This window comes from Mastigoproctus giganteus, chromosome 13, assembly GCF_048544385.1.
Source record: "Mastigoproctus giganteus isolate SK-2022 chromosome 13, ASM4854438v1, whole genome shotgun sequence".
Taxonomy (NCBI): domain Eukaryota; kingdom Metazoa; phylum Arthropoda; class Arachnida; order Uropygi; family Thelyphonidae; genus Mastigoproctus; species Mastigoproctus giganteus.
In genome coordinates this window covers 164,596,043-164,613,081 of record NC_143587.1, presented here as the reverse complement: position 1 = coordinate 164,613,081, position 17,039 = coordinate 164,596,043, and the positions used below count along the sequence as shown (strand labels likewise).

Sequence of the window (17,039 nt, the reverse complement as noted above, 5' to 3'; positions counted from 1 at the left end):
GTATTTGTTTCAACTGTTCCTTGTGAGAGACAGATTCCAGGAGATGTAGAGATAGTCAGTGTATCACTTTGTGTTTCTGTAACTTCACCGGCACTCCGTAACAGACTTTCAACACCCACTCCCACTTGTCCCTCTGGCATGATAGGAAGTGTAAGATATGTATGCCTAACTTCACCACCTTCTTGAGAAGTGTGGGCATTTAATGCCACTGCCATGCTGGTGTCACCACCTGTAGAGTCCTCTGAGGTCAGAGTGATTCCTCGTGGAAGAGTTAAAACTGTATTACCCCCTTCTGTTGCACCAATAGGAATGAGCAACACTTGATGTCTACCATCTGATGTTGGAACATTTAAAACTGCTGCACTGGCATATTGTTGATCTCCTGAGAGTTCGACAGGAATGGACTGGCCATCACCACACTGCTCATCTGTTACCATCATTACAATTGGAACTTGATCTTGAGAGTCTTCAGTTTCCATAGAAACCATGCTATTTCCTTGCCTGATCTCTATAGGTTGGGATGAACCGCTCACATCTGTTCCCATATGTACCGTTGTATTAACAGGATCTTGATCGGTTGTCATAGAAACTATTTGTGTTACAAATTCCTGTGGTGCTGTTTGTTGAACAATACCATCCACTGAAAATGGATCATTTTGCTGAATGCCAAGATTACTGTTAGTTGCATCTGCTTCTGTTCCCATAATAATGGCTTGATCATTTTGTCCTGGCATAAGTATAGTGTGTTCAGTGGGCGTTTGTGCTACAATCTGATCAGCAGATCCTTGTATAACAATTGTTTGTTCAGGCAAAGTCTGGTCTGATATATGTGAAGTCTGTATATGCTGAAACTGCTCTTAGCTAACAACTTCAGTTAGGTTATGTGCCGTTAATCCTCCACTGTTATCACATTCACTTGTAAGTTCATGCTGCTGGGAGGAATCATGTAAAACAGGTACTGACATTCCTTCTACATTCATTTGAGAACTAGGAGTTATGGAAACTGTAACCCTGCCTGGACCAGCTGCTTCAACCACAACTCTTGCCAACTGTTCAGCAAGATCCTGTGAAGATACAGATACTGAGTTGGCTAATGTCTGTTGTGCAGAACTCACAAGTTGAGCTGTGTCAATAGCCATCTCATCTGCTGTTCCTTGAGGAGCTGTCTGTACTATAATTTGATGGTCTTGTCCTAATACTGTTGTTCCAGTTGTAACAACAACTTGACCTTGTGAATGAGTATTAGCTTGTCCAGTACAAATATGAGCTGTAAATTGTTCTTCTGACTCAAATGCATTTAAGCAGCCAGCACAAATGAGCCGAATCAATTCAACATTACTATTGTCAATTTCCTGCTCTTGTTGAACAATATCTTGTATGTCATCCTGGAAAACCTGGCTGTCCAGCATACTCACAATCTGTGTTATGGAACCTTTATGTCTATCTTCATGAATTTTCATATGACTTTCCAACGTCTTCTTTTTGAAAAAGCCTTTATTGCACACCTGACACTTGAAGTCAGTCTCCCCTCGATGCATCCTAAGGTGGTTATAGAGACCAACTTTGGTGGCCAACTTTCTACTGCATCCTTCCCATGGGCAGGGAGTTGGAGGAGCATGAACTTCCATGTGGGCCATTAGTTGCTCTCTTTGTAAGAAACGAGGATGGCACTTACTGCATTCATGTACAATACTATGCATAGACAGGTGACTCCATAAAGACTGAGAATTTTGTAGCCTAGTCCCACAGATCTCACAAACATTTGCCATTTCTGGATGAACACTCTGAATGTGGTTGCGACGAGGTCCTGGCTGAACAAAAAGAAGACCACAGTGTTGACACTGGTACTGGTGACTTTCAGTTTCCATATGTTTCACAAAAGTAGCATAGAGGCCAAACCAATTATGGCATACCTTACACCGATAGTTTCGTGGTTCAAAATGCGGATCTAAATTATCCTTCTCTCTCCCCAACTAGCAGTGCCCTGAACCCTTAAGGTATCAATGATACTCTAAGGGTTCAGTATCAATGATACTGGAAAAAATCCATGCACCACCTCTGTCCAAATGTATACCATCTCTACAAAATATATTCTTTCTACCTACCTACAAATGCGGAGCCATGCTGATAAAAAATCCCCCCCCCTAGAGCCTTGCAGATTTCCTCAATTCTTGAGTTAATCCACAAGGCTGTGAGCACATAATCCCTCCTATCATGTCGGGGCAGAAATGCAGGCATGTACACATTCTGACCTAACTCATGGCATTTTTTTTCAGCATCGTTTTATATTTTTCCAACAGATTGTCAGATTGTGTATGTTTAATATCGTTAGTCTGCACATGAATAATGATTCTCTCTTTACCTCTCTTAAAATTTGATAATCTGTTAGTAACATCATCAATTGTTGCTCCTGGCAAACTCACTCTGGTCCTGGACCACCTATCTTTATTACAAAAAAATTTTACCCATTTCGCCAACAATAAAACTAGATCACCTTCAACCAGAGCAGTCTGCACTTGACTATTCTTTTCTGGGATCCGAAATACTTGAGTCCCTGACGAACTCTATTACATTTGTTTCTAGGGCAAGCACATGTTTTTTCAGTGACTCAAATTTTTTGATTATTACAAAAAGGATTTCGGTATTAAATTAAATTTCACAAAATTCAAATATAAATTTTATTATACATATCATTAACAATTTACTTTTGAAGGAGAAGCAAACAAAAGTGATGCACCAGCATTGCTTATATTTGCTTTACCCATCCCCAATCATTTGTGGTTTGTCATTTTATGGAAATCTTAATTAACCCTTCAGGACACAACTACAGTACTTTTAAAGAGAATTAATATGTAATCTAGTTTGTGTGTTTTTTTTTTTTTTTTTTTTTTTTTTTATGAAATCTCCAAACACTAACGGTATCAAAACCTATAGTACTTAGTACTGTGCATGGGTTGAAGGAGAAGTATGGGGGGGGGGGGTGCGGAAACTTTGCTCTAGAGACTAAACATGGATTTCACCACTTCAAGCTTCCAATAAGCAAAGTGGTGGTATTTCACCGGTTGTGGAGAGATAAACATAAAACAAACCAATCCCTTGAACCTGCCACCCCCCATTAACTGATAGTCTATTTTTTTTTTTTTTTCCACACACCAAATTCAGATGGAAAGCCTCTTTACTTGTGGATATCATATCCAGTTCACTGTTCTACTTAACAAAGGTGGAGATTCAAGCAGAATGTATTGTGACCACACAGAGATGATTTTTTTTGATTTGGTAGTTGTTGGCGCATCGGCTTCTGTGGCCATATTGCACCTCCCAAGGTTTTTGCAGTACTTTGATCCAAGCCCGAGGCGGGAATCGAACCCACGACCTTTGGGTTGCCGGGCAGGTACTTTACCCACTCGGCTAGCCCGGTCGGCTACCACACAGAGAGGATATATAAACCAAATGCAAATAACAGTTTCTTCACCTAAAGACAAGAGGAATCATACTGCACATATTACTGTTAATCCTAAAACACTCAGCACAAAGGAACAAAGCAACTATTAAAGCTCTAGCATATGTAACAGCCTAGACAATCTTAACAATCACAAAACATAGAAGAGGTTATGCATTTATTTTAAATAAACACTAACAAATACATAAATTAACAATTAATCACTATTAAACATGCAGTAAAGTAAATTAATTCAGTAGAAATTAAAAGTTCACAATTTTTTACAATTGTATATTGCACCACGTTTGGATTAGTTTTCATTCAAAGACAGGAAGTTTCACTAGTGTGCATTATAAAAAATAATGATTTGACAAAGAATAAATCTACTAAAAGTGAACACATAACCATGGTATAAACAGTGTTATTACTTACAGCCAAGCGATGCTTGTAGACTGCTAACTTTTTTACCAAATCTCTACATTTTATCCGCACTGCAAAAGAAAATATCTAAATTTCACTTATAATCAATGTTTGCTACTTTCATTTTGAATTCAAAGTGGTTTACTTTATTTTCAAATAAAAAATATTAGTTGCAATTTAACAAACCTTTTTAAATCAGCTTAAAAAACAATACTGAAATATAAATTATATTTATCAAAAAATAAATGTGGAGGATCTTAAAATTTCTTAAGTCAGTAATTAAATTTAAAACTTTATTTACATTATTATTTTGTATGGAAGCCACTTGTCTTTAAAAAAGATTAAACACAACCTGGCATAGAATCAACTAAACATTGGCATTCTTGAAGTGCAATGATCCGGAACTAACCACAAATAATGGACTCAATCAGTTCTTTTTTAAATCAGTTTGTCTGAGATTTCAGCAGGAAATCTGAAACTACACATGAAATGGCTGAAACACCATAACATAATGTATTCACACGGTCAGTAAAAGTGAGGACCCACATCTGATAGAAAATTTATATTCACTGTTGAAACTTATTGTTAAAATAAATTTCAGCTTTGTACTGAAATTTACTAAAAAATATGCAGTATAGTTATTGAAACTATGTCTGCATATTTTTTTTTAGCGTGTTCTAATTTGTTTTTTTTTCTAATGTGTTCTTTCTCACATTATTTTCTTAAGATGAAAATAATGTGAGAAAGAAATGCTGGTATTCCTTGTGGAATACCAGCATTTCTTTCTGGTATTCCACAAGGAATCAGAGAAGTCAGAAGACAGAAGCTGAGAAGTCAGAAGACACAGACATCTAAAGCAGGGAGCAGTCAGAGAGTAAACTGGATCCCCAATTGCAAAAAACCGATGGGAATTAAATGCCTTGGAATTTCATGAGATTTTTTCAAATTTATCCAAATATGAACAATAACTTATATTACCAGCAAATTGGCACTGAATCCATACTATCAGTTGATCAGATGGAAGGTTTCGAGATAGTTTGAGTTCGCAGTTGACAGATTTCTCCATCTCTTTGAAAAGAGAATGAGCAAATTTCCACAAAGTAGGGGAAAACATCAATAGAAGAGGAAGAAGAGAACGTAAAAAGCAACACAAAACAGGAAATAGCTCAGGAGAACAGGTTTTGGGAACAAGACGAGATGTGACATCAGGACCTATACATGGAGAATTATGAACAGAATTCTTCTCCAGGTCCAGGTCCTGAACAAGACTGTTCAGAATTCTTCTAATATCCTTATGTTGGAAGCCATGAAATGCTTACAGGGGAGCAAGTTTTGGTTTGGTAAGGATAATTTACCCATTTCACTGACACAAGAGCAGAAAAAGAGTAGGATGGTAAATTGGTGAGCATTATATTTAGATGAGTATGCAATAGAATCATCAGGCTGTAACAGAGATAGAAGTATATATGAACAAAAATTGCAGCAACAGTTTTATACAGAGAGCAGAAGGCTCGACTGCTACTTTCACAAAAGCAAGTTTTCTACTCTCAGCCTGTTCAAAATAAGTCTGAATTACAGTGGATGTTGCTTACTGCAATCACATGTGATTGATGAAAACTGTTAATATTAACTGGCTGATAATAATAATTGGAAGGATTTTTTTTTTTTCTTTTTTTGATGAAATATGAAGCATATGCTTCTTGATTAGACCGGGGTTCGAGCCTGTCACCACCAAATACGGAGGATGCGAAAAGGTCAGGAAAGGACCACCGCATATCCCCGGAGCAATATGGCCTTAGTTGCTAATGCTCCTAAAAACCAAATAACAACAACAACAATGTTGTATTTCTCCTTCCACCTGCTAGCCTCCCACCTGTAAGCTTAAAATCATGTACACTGAGTTCATTTGAAAATTAATTTGCCTTTTCATGGGATATTTCTACTGATAGAAGCAATTTTTAATCTTACATGAACCATCTCAGAAATACTTCTTCCACAAGTTGACTCTTCTCACATCTTTTTCTTTTCCTGTTTAGATTGTCACTCTCAGCTACTCCCAATTCAAGAAATTTTCTATTCTTTGAAAATTCACACAAAACAGGCTGTGAAACACCAAGTTTTAATGCAGTTTCTCTCTGACTGCACTTAGGTAAGGCATTATAAGTACTTAGAATTTTGTTATTTTCACTCTACATTGTGTTCTTTTTGTTCTACATTTCTGCAAGACAATGCAAAAAAATAAATCACAGTTCATTTCTAGGATAGTCAGAAACAGACAAGATCGGATATTCTGAATGGAAGAAAGCCTTATCAGAATTTGAGTGAATGGACCCCGCAAAGAACCACACCATACCGAAGCAGAAACCCAAGCGAATCCTGGAGCAAGTCACACCCCCTCAATAGCGAATAATACCGGATATTCTCAACAACAACGAAGTAATACTAGACACCATCTGTAGAGCCATTTACCATGTCACTGTAGTAGCCACCAGGATGAATGGAAGGAAAACTAGAGAAAAACAACACAAAATTCAAAGACAAGGAACCACCAGCCTCGGAAAGAAGGCTACAGTGGAAGATAGAACAGAAAACGGTGAAGACAGGCCAACAGACCCGGTAACAAAAGCAAGAAGCTAACAGAAAAGTGAAAGTCATCCTAAAGAAAGACAACATCCACGGTAAACACAAAACTTATAATCAGAGGATCAAAGAAATACTTTGATACCCTCAAGTAGAAACTCCTAGCACTCATCAAGTAACTTTGCCATTAAAGGGACATGTATATATGTAAGGGTGGCACCTAGAATGTCAGTTCAGCTCCACCTCATATCGCTGTGAAGAACAGAATCAACTGTAAAAGGGCCAGAAATGTGTTGGGGTGTGTGTGTGTGTTACTCGACCACACCATGGGAAAGTGGGCCAGACCCAATAAAACATGTACTGTCTCAAAAGAAACCCTGACCCACCTAGTGTTGCCAGAAGGTGGGCCAGATTCCAGATGGGGGAGGAGAAAAATCCACCCATGGTGCAGGTTAGGAAGAGAGAAAAAAAATATATTTTATTACAGGGGGAGAGTACCCCCTAGCCATTAAAGTGACCAGAGGAAAATAGACAACACGATATTTGATGAAAACCAGAGATCCTACAGGAAATCAGACTGGAGGAGAAGGAAGGCAACAGACCCACCCACTAATCAGAAGGCACTCGAGTTATGGGGTAAACTGTGATAGTCATAAAGGCCATGCCCCCTGGATAGATCTAGAAAGGAAGAAAAACCAAGGACTTAAAAGAGAGGACAGAATGGGGAGAAGGAAGTACAACAGTCAATCAGGAAGTCCAACAACTAGCAAACCCCAGGAATAGATAACCATCCACAACTACTTGTGCAAGAAGTTCAGCTGCACAAACAGACAAATAACAAAGCAGTTCACCCAAATAATAATGCACCCTAACATGATCCAGGAGTCTATGATGCAATGATTCACCTACCTGTAAACTAAGGACAAAGACACCACAAATCTGGCAACTTACAGACCAATCACCTGTCTCCCAACAATCTATCATATCTTGATAGATAGATACCTTGATAGATCATATCTTGATAGATAATCTGTCATATCATACCATATATATATCGCTGCATCCATCCATAATTAAGAAGATATCAGACCACTTAGAAAGTTAGAACATCATGGCCAAACAGCAAAAGGCTTGTAAGCAGACAGCAAAGGATACAAGGAGCAAATGACCACTGATGCTGCAGTTATGGAGCAAGCCACTGATGATCTACAAAGTCAACTGGACAAACAAACTGCATAGAAGCAACCACGGCAAAATGTAGAACCATTATCAAGGTCGAGAACGTCATGAAGAGACTGATATCCATTAGAAGAGAAATTTCCAGGGAGATGCCCTTAACCCAATAACAGACTACACTGGGAAACTCCAGACGGATGGTTTTAAGTCACCCTCACGTGTAGGGGCATTAGTTGTATTCCCTTCGCATGTAGTTTCAAAATCTACTAGAGACAAAAGGCTACTAGAGACGGTCGTTTTCAAAGCCGCTAAGTGGATTTTTCTTATTTATTGATTTGAAATTATTGTTTTTCTAAAACTTTTGATTTAAATTTAGTAGTATAACATTATTTGGTGATTTTCTGATTAATTTGGTGTATTTATTCTTTACTCGGCCTTGTAATTGCATAAAAGTATCGGTAAAGGTTTCCACGTGTTTCAACTCCGCTAACCGTTCGTAATTTTCCCGCCTTTGTGATACGATATACCGTACTAGATAGCGTTAGTTGAACTTCGTTAGCAGTTAAATTGTACGTTTAAATAAATACATATAACGACTTAGATTACAAACGTAATATAATTAATTTTATTTAACATAATTAATTATACATATAACCACTTAGGTTACGTAACATAAATAATTAGTAAAAACAAATAATTAATACATAACTTGATACGAAAGTTATATAAAGGGATTTCGCAGATAACACTCGTTACTGAAACGTAAATATTTCGTAGATAACACTCGTTACTGAAACGTAAATATTCCGTAGATAACACTCGTTACTGAAACATAAATATAGCGTTATAACTGTGTTTGGATACAAGTTTAGGATTTAATTTTGTACAGAAATTGAAATTTTATTGAAAGTAAATCTAAATCATGACTCAAACCAGAGCAGCAAAGCAAAGGGCTCAAGCTAATGGGAATGCTGTGGCCCAGGGGAGAACTGAGGGGGGCAGTTGTCCTCTGAATCACAGCCTTGTAAGATGCACTATTTGCTTGATGTTTGCGGAGCAGTCAAGTATGGGACATGATACTGCCATGGGGGATGTCTTTGTGTGTGTGCGATGCAAGGAGTGTAAGGAGATAAGGCGACAACTCAGCGTTGTTATGGGCCTATATGAGAGCTTGAAGGATAGGGTGGATGCCCTCGAAGGATTACAAGTGAGGGGCCCATCAAGCTCTCAGCTGCCCACACCAATGCCAGAGCTTGCACTTGGTCATCGCGGAACACAGCGGCAACCCCCAAGGCAGAATGCGCTGGTCCCAAAGGAACTAGTAGTTGTTGGTGACTCTATTGTCAGGGAAACGGGAAACATGCTTTGTAAAAAGGATAGGTGGAATAGGACCAGGGTATGTCTGCCAAGGGCAAAAGTTGATGACGTTGTAGAGCGGATATCATCTTTTAAGGGCACAAAAGGTGATATAGTTGTACAGGTTGGCACTAATGACATTAAGAGTAGGAGACCGGCGGAATTACTTGACAAGTACAGGTCACTGATGAAAAAAAGCCGTGAATTAGGGTTGAAATTGAAAGTGTCTGCAATTCTGCCCAGACACGATAGGAGGGAGTATATGATGAGAGCCCTGTCAATCAATTCGGCCCTGGAAAGATTGTGCAGGGCTCAAGGGGTAGAATTTTTTTCAGCCTGGTCTGTACTTGTTAACAGGAGAGACTGCTTCTACAGGGATGGGATACACTTAAATAGAAAGGGTGCAAGAATGTTTGCTGATGCTATCGAGGCAATGTTAGGTGGGTCGGAAAACTGCTAGATTGGGGGGATACAAGGACTAATAGATTAACAGTAGCCACTGGCAGAGGTGAAAGTGATTCTTGCACTGCTTCTATTGGAATGAGCCGCAGCCTGGAAAATAAGATGCAGGATATTTCAGAGACTGCTGGGAATCATTGGGGTACAAGTAAACACATGGGTTGTGTTAGGGTAGCTAAGAAAAAGAACAGGTGCATGTATACTTGTGTGTACACCAATGCTAGGAATTTAGTAAATAAATTTGATGAATTTGAGGTATTGCTCAAAACATCAAAGGCAGATATTGTGGGGATTTCAGAGACGTGGTGTCACACAGATATAAGAAATGCAGAACTGGAATTTGGGGAGTACAATGTCTACAGAAAGGATAGACCGGATAGGAAGGGAGGAGGGGTTATGCTATTAGTTAAAAAACACATAAAATCCAAGGAAGTGAAGCCAGTCGACATCGCTGGACAGTGCAGTGTCGAGTCAGTTTGGTGTGACATAAGCATTGGGAGATCAAAATTGAGAGTAGGAGTGTGCTATAGGCCTAATGACTCTGATGAGTATAATAAGAAACTGTTCGGAGAAATAGAGTGGGCCAGTAAATCAGAGAGTCTTATAATGGGGGATTTTAATTTCCCAGATATTGACTGGAATTTGGGGGCTGGTCACTCACACAGTAGCAAGGCTTTTGTGGATTTATTGGATGATTGTTTTCTACATCAGCATGTTCGGGAGGCAACTAGAGGGAGTAATACTCTTGATTTGATTATCAGTAGTGATTCTTCATGCATTAAGAATGCAGATAAATGAACCACTTGGTGGCAGTGATCACAGTGTGCTGAAGTGGGAGTTACTCAAAGAGGTAACTACCATTAGGGGTAAAGGGAAGGGGTATTGCTTTCGTAAAGGCGACTACAATGGACTGAGACAGTATTTAAATTCTATACAGTGGGATCAACTGATGATATTGCCAACAGCAAATTCAAAATGGGAAGCATTCAAAGAACTTATCGTGGAAGCTACTAGGCTTTACATACCAACTAAGAAATATTGTTCAAGGTTTAGGCCTAAATGGTTGTCAGATGAACTAATGAGGCATATGGCAGAGAAGAAAAATGCATGGGATACATACAAATTAACACGTGACACGGACGCCTATGATAGATACAAGTTGATCTGTAACCAAGTTACAAAGGAGGTTAGGCAGGCGAAGGCAGATTACGAGAGATCCTTGGCAAGGGATGCGAAGAAAAACAGCAAAGAGTTCTTTACTTATGTAAACTCTAGAAGGAAGGGGATGAATCAGATTGGTCCACTTGAGATCGATGGGTCAACTGTTGATGACCCTGCTCGGGTAGCTAACAAACTAAATGAATATTTTGCATCGACATTCACACATGAGGAGTTATTCAGCGAGGGGAATGCCAGAGGTGTATTCAATTCTAGCAGTAAGCTAGAGAATCTTGTAATAACTGAGAGCAAAGTGGAGGAGAAATTGTTGAAGATAAACACAAGAAAGGCACCTGGGGTGGATGGGATCTATCCAGTTATATTAAAGGAGGCAGCAAAGGAGGTAAGCAAACCCTTAGCCATAATTATGAGAGCTTCCTTGGACTCAGGGGAGGTACCCATTGACTGGAGATGTGCAAATGTGACCCCAATTCACAAAGGGGGATCAAAGGCTGACACAAGTAATTATAGGCCTGTGAGTTTAACTTCTGTTCCCGGAAAATTAATGGAGGCACTGGTGAAAGAAGCACTGCAGGATCATCTAGACAAGACTTCAGTTATAGCTAGGACACAGCATGGTTTTGTTAAGGGGAAGTCTTGCCTGACCAATTTGATTGGATACTATGATGCAGTCACAAAAGAACTGGATGCAGGGAATAACTTTGATATTATATACTTGGATCTTAGAAAGGCTTTTGATACTGTTGCACATGGAAGACTGCTGCACAAATTGGAGCAGTGTGGCATTGGAGGCAAGTTGCTGCTATGGATAAAGGGGTGGTTGAGGGGGAGAAGACAGAGAGTGGTAATCAATGGACACTGCTCATCGTGGACTAATGTTATTAGTGGAGTCCCTCAGGGTTCAGTATTGGGGCCTTTATTGTTTTCTGTAATTATAAATGATATTGATGATGGTATATCAGGCTTAATGTCCAAGTTTGCAGACGATACGAAGGTTGGCAGGGTTGTCAAGGACACTACTGACACTATGCTGCTGCAACAGGATTTGGAAAGGTTGAGCAGATGGGCTTCGAGGTGGCAAATGAAGTTTAACATTGACAAATGTAAAGTACTACATATGGGAAACAGCAACCCCAGAGCAGCGTATCAACTCTGTGGTACTACACTGACAGTGGTAGAGAATGAAAGGGACCTGGGGGTGGTGGTGCAGGCAGATATGAAGTTCTCTGAGCAGTGCAGACGAGCTGCAAGAGTAGCTCATGGTGTATTGTCAATGATATATAGGAATTTTTCTAGCAGGGATAAGGAGGTGATTATTCCCTTGTATAAGGCAATGGTCAGGCCACACCTAGAGTACTGTATACAGGCCTGGAGGCCTCATTTCAGGAAGGATGTAGAGCTGCTGGAACAAGTACAGAGAAGGGCAACTAGATTGGTGAATGGGACAAAGGGGTTCTCTTACGAAGAAAGGCTTAAGTTTTGCAAATTACAGTGTCTGGAAACTAGGCACCAGCGGGGTGATCTGATAGAGGTGTACAAAGCCTTGAATGGTTTGAGCATGCTCAATGCTGATGGGATTCTTCCTCTAGCTCAGAAAAATCACCTGAGAGGGCATAAATTCAAATTGAGGAAAGACAGATGTAGGATAGATGTGCGGAAATTTGCCTTTAGCCAGCGGGTGGTTGGTGGGTGGAACAGACTTCCATCCCTTGTCGTGGAAGTTGATAGCCTAAATAAGTTTAAGGCTCAGCTGGACAGGTATTTCGAACGAACAGAGGGGTGAAGTGGAAGTGGTTATTTTTATTTATTTATGTTACTTTTTTTTTTTTTTTTTTTGGCTGATGCTGCATAAGCTTGCTTTCTTGCATCAAATGCCTCTACTAATGCTAATGCTAATAAAGTTCTGGCTAGCACTCAACCCACCATGCTCAATAACAGCAAGTACAGATATACCCTAAAAGAATGGAGGAAGAACCTGTACCCCCCCCTCTCTCTCACCTGATGTACATGGATGACATAACTCTATGCCATAACTGAGAATCAACTCCAAATCACCACTGACATCAGATTGTAATTTGGCCTACACAAATGCAAGCCAATGGATGACATCAAGGACAGAGAAAATTACTAGCTGAAGACTTGTGAAGAGAATGAAGCCATGAGAGAGGGAGAGCCATACAAATATCTGAGGATGATACAGGCCCACCAGTTAGAACACAAGGAGATCAAGGCCCACCTGACTAACAAATACCATCACACACTAAGGAGCTATGTAAAATCAAAGATGAATGTGGTGGGAACACAGTCACAGCCATAAACACTAAACACTTATGTAATCCCAGTACTAATGTACTCCTTTGGGATCATAAATTGGACCAACACCGAGTTAGAGGAGATTATGAGATCAACCCTAGTGTGTGTGTGTGTGTGTGTGTGTGTGTGTGTGTGTGTGTGTGTGTGTGTGTGTGTGTGTGTGTGTGTGTGGTATGGGTGTTTATTGGCGCATTAGCTGCTATGGCTATAGTGTGCCTATTCGTAGGAATATTAAAAAACAATCCAGTTTAAATTAGTTTCAGTTCTGAAGCCTATTTATAAAAGATGATACACTCGAATTTGTTTTAAAAAGCAGAAAAGCTCGTTAACATTTGCGTCCTCTCCAATGATATGATGTAAAGTCAATGGTTCTCGACGGTTAGCCAGATTCTGAACTAATGCAGCTCGATGTTGTTGATACTGTGGACAGTCAATCAGAATGTGTTTGACTGTTAGATATTCTAAGCAGTGTGGACACTGAGGAGGATCATCGCCCATTAGTAGATGGAGGGGAGTCAGATGGGTGTGTCCTATTCTCATTCGTGTGAGTACCACTTCTTCCCGCCGCACTGTCTGATTGCTGGAGTGCCAGAACTTTGGGTATTGTTTCAGCTGGAAAGGTTTGTTATTCGTTTGGTTATGCCATAATTCTGTCCACTGTGCATGGCATGCTGTTTGAATTAAGATATTATAATCGGGCGCTGGAATAGGGACAGAAGTTAGGTCTGAACTTGGACTTTTGGCAGATATATCAGCCACTTCATTCCCTTTTATGCCTGAATGTGCTGGAATCCAGCAAAACTTCACTAGTTGTTGATGATGATAAATCTGCAATAACAAACTCCTGATTTTCATTACAATATGGTGATTCTTTTGAGATGTATTCTGCATTGCTTTAATTGAGCTGAGAGAGTCAGTTATAAACTATATATTTTGCAGGTGGATGTAGAGTCAAATTTTCTCGAGCTAACCGTATTGCATACAGTTCTGCTGAAAAGTTGCTATACTCAGGTGGAAAAGAAGCTGATATGATAGCAGAGGGAAACACTGCTGCTGCTGCTCCAACAGTTGACAGAGATTTGGAACCATCCGTATATATCGGCAAGAAGTCAGCATAGGTTTGAATATGGCTAGCATGGAGTTGTTGCACAGTCACTGCCGGTAGGCAATTCTTTCCCCATTGAAGAAAATAGGTATCAGAGGTCAGTTGAGGAAAGGTGGTCCATGGTGGATGAGAGTAATTCTTTATCTGTTGTCTATTGTGGAGAGGAACATTCCAGTTCGGTGATATTTCAAGGAGGTTGGATTTTACTTGGTTTATTTCTATAGAGATTAACTAGTGGTTGATTAAAAAGGTATGGCTGAATAGGATGCGAAAGGCAAGTCTGTATTTTGGCTGCATATTTAAGTAGTAACATTTTTCTATGAAGATGCAAAGGGGACTCATTAGCTTCAATGTATAGACTCTGAGTTGGAGATGTCCTGTATACACCAATTGCAATCGGCAGTGCATTATGTTGAATAGGATCCAGCCAGCGTAGCGCACTCCTTCGGGCAGAATCATAAACTGGAGCACCATAATCTAAACGGGATCTAATCAGTGCTCTATATAAGAGCAGCAAAGTTGTACGATCTGCTCCCCAAGAGAGGGCAGATAAAGCTCTTAGCATGTTGATCTTTTTAAGACAGGCAGTACAGTCTGTCCTCGTATAGCACGATAGTTGTGTTCCTAGAAACTCTCGTGCAATGCAAAATCGTGCAATATAAACAACAGGCCCTATGGGAAAAGTGGGGTTTAGGTGCCGACCACCCAAGATTGAACACACATTTGGAACCAAAACATTACCAAACACAATAAATAAGCGGGTAATTTTAATCGTATTTTATAACGGTTAAAATACATAATAAAAAATATATGTTTTTTATTATAATATAATAAATAATAAAAAATAAATATTTTTTATTATATTATAATAAAGTATTTTTAGTATTTTTTAATACTAAAAAAGTATTTTTTTACGAATAAAATACGTATTTTATTTGTAAAAAAATTATTATTTTAAATAAAATAGTTGTAATAAAATACTTACGTATTTTATAATACGTAAGTATAAATTATAATACGTAAGTCGTAATAAAATGCTTACGTATTTTATTACGACTATTACATAATAAAATATTGCTAAGCTTTTGCTTCTATCGTAAGCAAACTTGTTTTTTGTTTGATTTTCTATCCAAACAGATGACAGCCGTTCCATCCCTTCCAATTCTTGTGTCTTAATCTAATGGATTTTAATTACACTCTGAGTTGTTCCCGCTATGAAAGTTGTTTTTATTTTCTCCGCATTCTTTTTAATTCTCGGCGTTGCCTCATTTAGGTCTGCAGCACGTGCAATATTACATGGTCTTTCATTTCGCTCAAAGCGTTTCACAATTTCATATTTTTTTCTCTATCGACAGAGGCGGACTGGCCATAAGCCTTACCTGGGAAATTCCGGTGGGCCGGAGGCCGGTGTGATTTTGGACATAAACCGTAGTACGAGGCCACTATAAATTTTCCCGGGTAAGAATTTTTGATCCAGTCCGCCTTTGTTTATCGATATTGCTTTTCTTTTTTTTTTCTCTGAATCTGCAGTGTCTTCACCAGGACGCTTCCTTTTCACACCTTTTAAGTATTTTACTAATTTTTAGGGAATAAAGCACAATTACAAAATGAGGAGGCACGCTTGATACACATAAACAAAGCTGCGCGCGGGGGTAGCAACTGAATAAACAACACCGTAAAAGCCGAGATACACTATTAACACCCCACATTTTACTAAAGCACATTTCTGGGGGTTACTACCATAAAACAATAAAAACAATTTCCAGTTTTGTTTCTGCTAGTGGAATCTGTTATAAACTGGTAGTAAACTCCATCTAATTGCATTTTCGATTATATCGATAGCTGGAATTGTGTTGGTTTTTACGTTATTATGGTGAAATGTGTTTCCCCTTCACTGATATAAAACACATAAATACATTTTCAGAATCTTCTTTATTCCTATCATGTTGCGTTCTATTGGGGTGATTCCACGTTCGACTGCCATTTCTTGTAAACACAAAGGCGAATCGTGCATAAGCGAATTCGGTTCGTGTTATATAAGATAACGTTCCCTTATTTATAAATCGTGTATGATTGAATTCGTGTAATGTAAACACGTGTTATACGAGGACCGACTGTACGTATTAATTTAACATACTCAAAGAAGTTGAGCTTACTGTCCAGGATTAGTCCCAAGAATTTCATATTGCTGGCAATCGGAATGGTGGAATTTGAAATCCGAAGTTCAGGATCTGCATGCAATTTGCGTTGACAGCAAAAGTGGATCGCAACTGTTTTCTGTTGGGAAAGACCATATCCATTGAGCACAGCCCACTTTTGAACTTTATTGAGGGACATCTGCAATTGCCTTTCGATGGATCTCATGTTCTGAGAATGGCAAGAAATAGCGAGATTGTCAGCGTAAAGGTAAGCCTCTACAGTATTTGGGAGTACTTTTGTAATGGAATCAATTTTAAGGGCAAACAAGGTTGCACTCAAAACTGATCCTTGCGGTACTCCTTCTTCCTGCGAGAATGTAGCAGAAAGGGAATTTTGATATCTCACCTGGAAAGATCAGCTCTTGAGGAAGTTCCTAATAAATATGGGTAGGTTGCCTCGTAGACCAAGATTATATAGGTCACTGAGAATGCCAAACTGCCAGGTAGTATCAAATGCCTTCTCTATATCAATGGAGACCATGACAAGGTGTTTGTTTTTCACAAAGGCATTGCGAATTTCAGATTCCGCCTTGACCATCAGATCTAGGGATGACCTGTTTTTGCGAAAGCCATGTTGATAATTACTCAGTAGATGTTGAGTTTCAATGATCCAAGTGAGTCGACTATGGATCATTTTTTCAAGAATTTTACCAAGGCAACTTGACAGAGATATTGGTCTGTAACTATTAGAACTGGAGGGATCTTTTCCAGGTTTCAAAAACGCCAAAACTGTAGCATGGTGCCAAGAGGTTGGATAAATATTTTCCAGGAAGATCCAGTTAAAAAAGATTAGAAGCAGTTGTAAGTTTTTCTC

At 39.2% G+C, this 17,039-nt stretch overlaps 1 protein-coding gene across 4 annotated transcripts in view; it reads right to left on the bottom strand.

The window, feature by feature from the left end:
- Oseg1 (intraflagellar transport protein Oseg1) overlaps positions 1 to 17,039 on the bottom strand; it is a 540,669-nt gene that overhangs the window by 354,290 nt on the left and 169,340 nt on the right. For all 4 annotated transcript variants that reach the window (XM_090387737.1, XM_090387735.1, XM_090387736.1 and 1 more), the window contains one exon: positions 3,872 to 3,930. In XM_090387737.1, the coding sequence (XP_090243863.1) occupies positions 3,872 to 3,930 (59 nt within the window). The remainder of the gene's footprint in view (positions 1 to 3,871; positions 3,931 to 17,039) is intronic.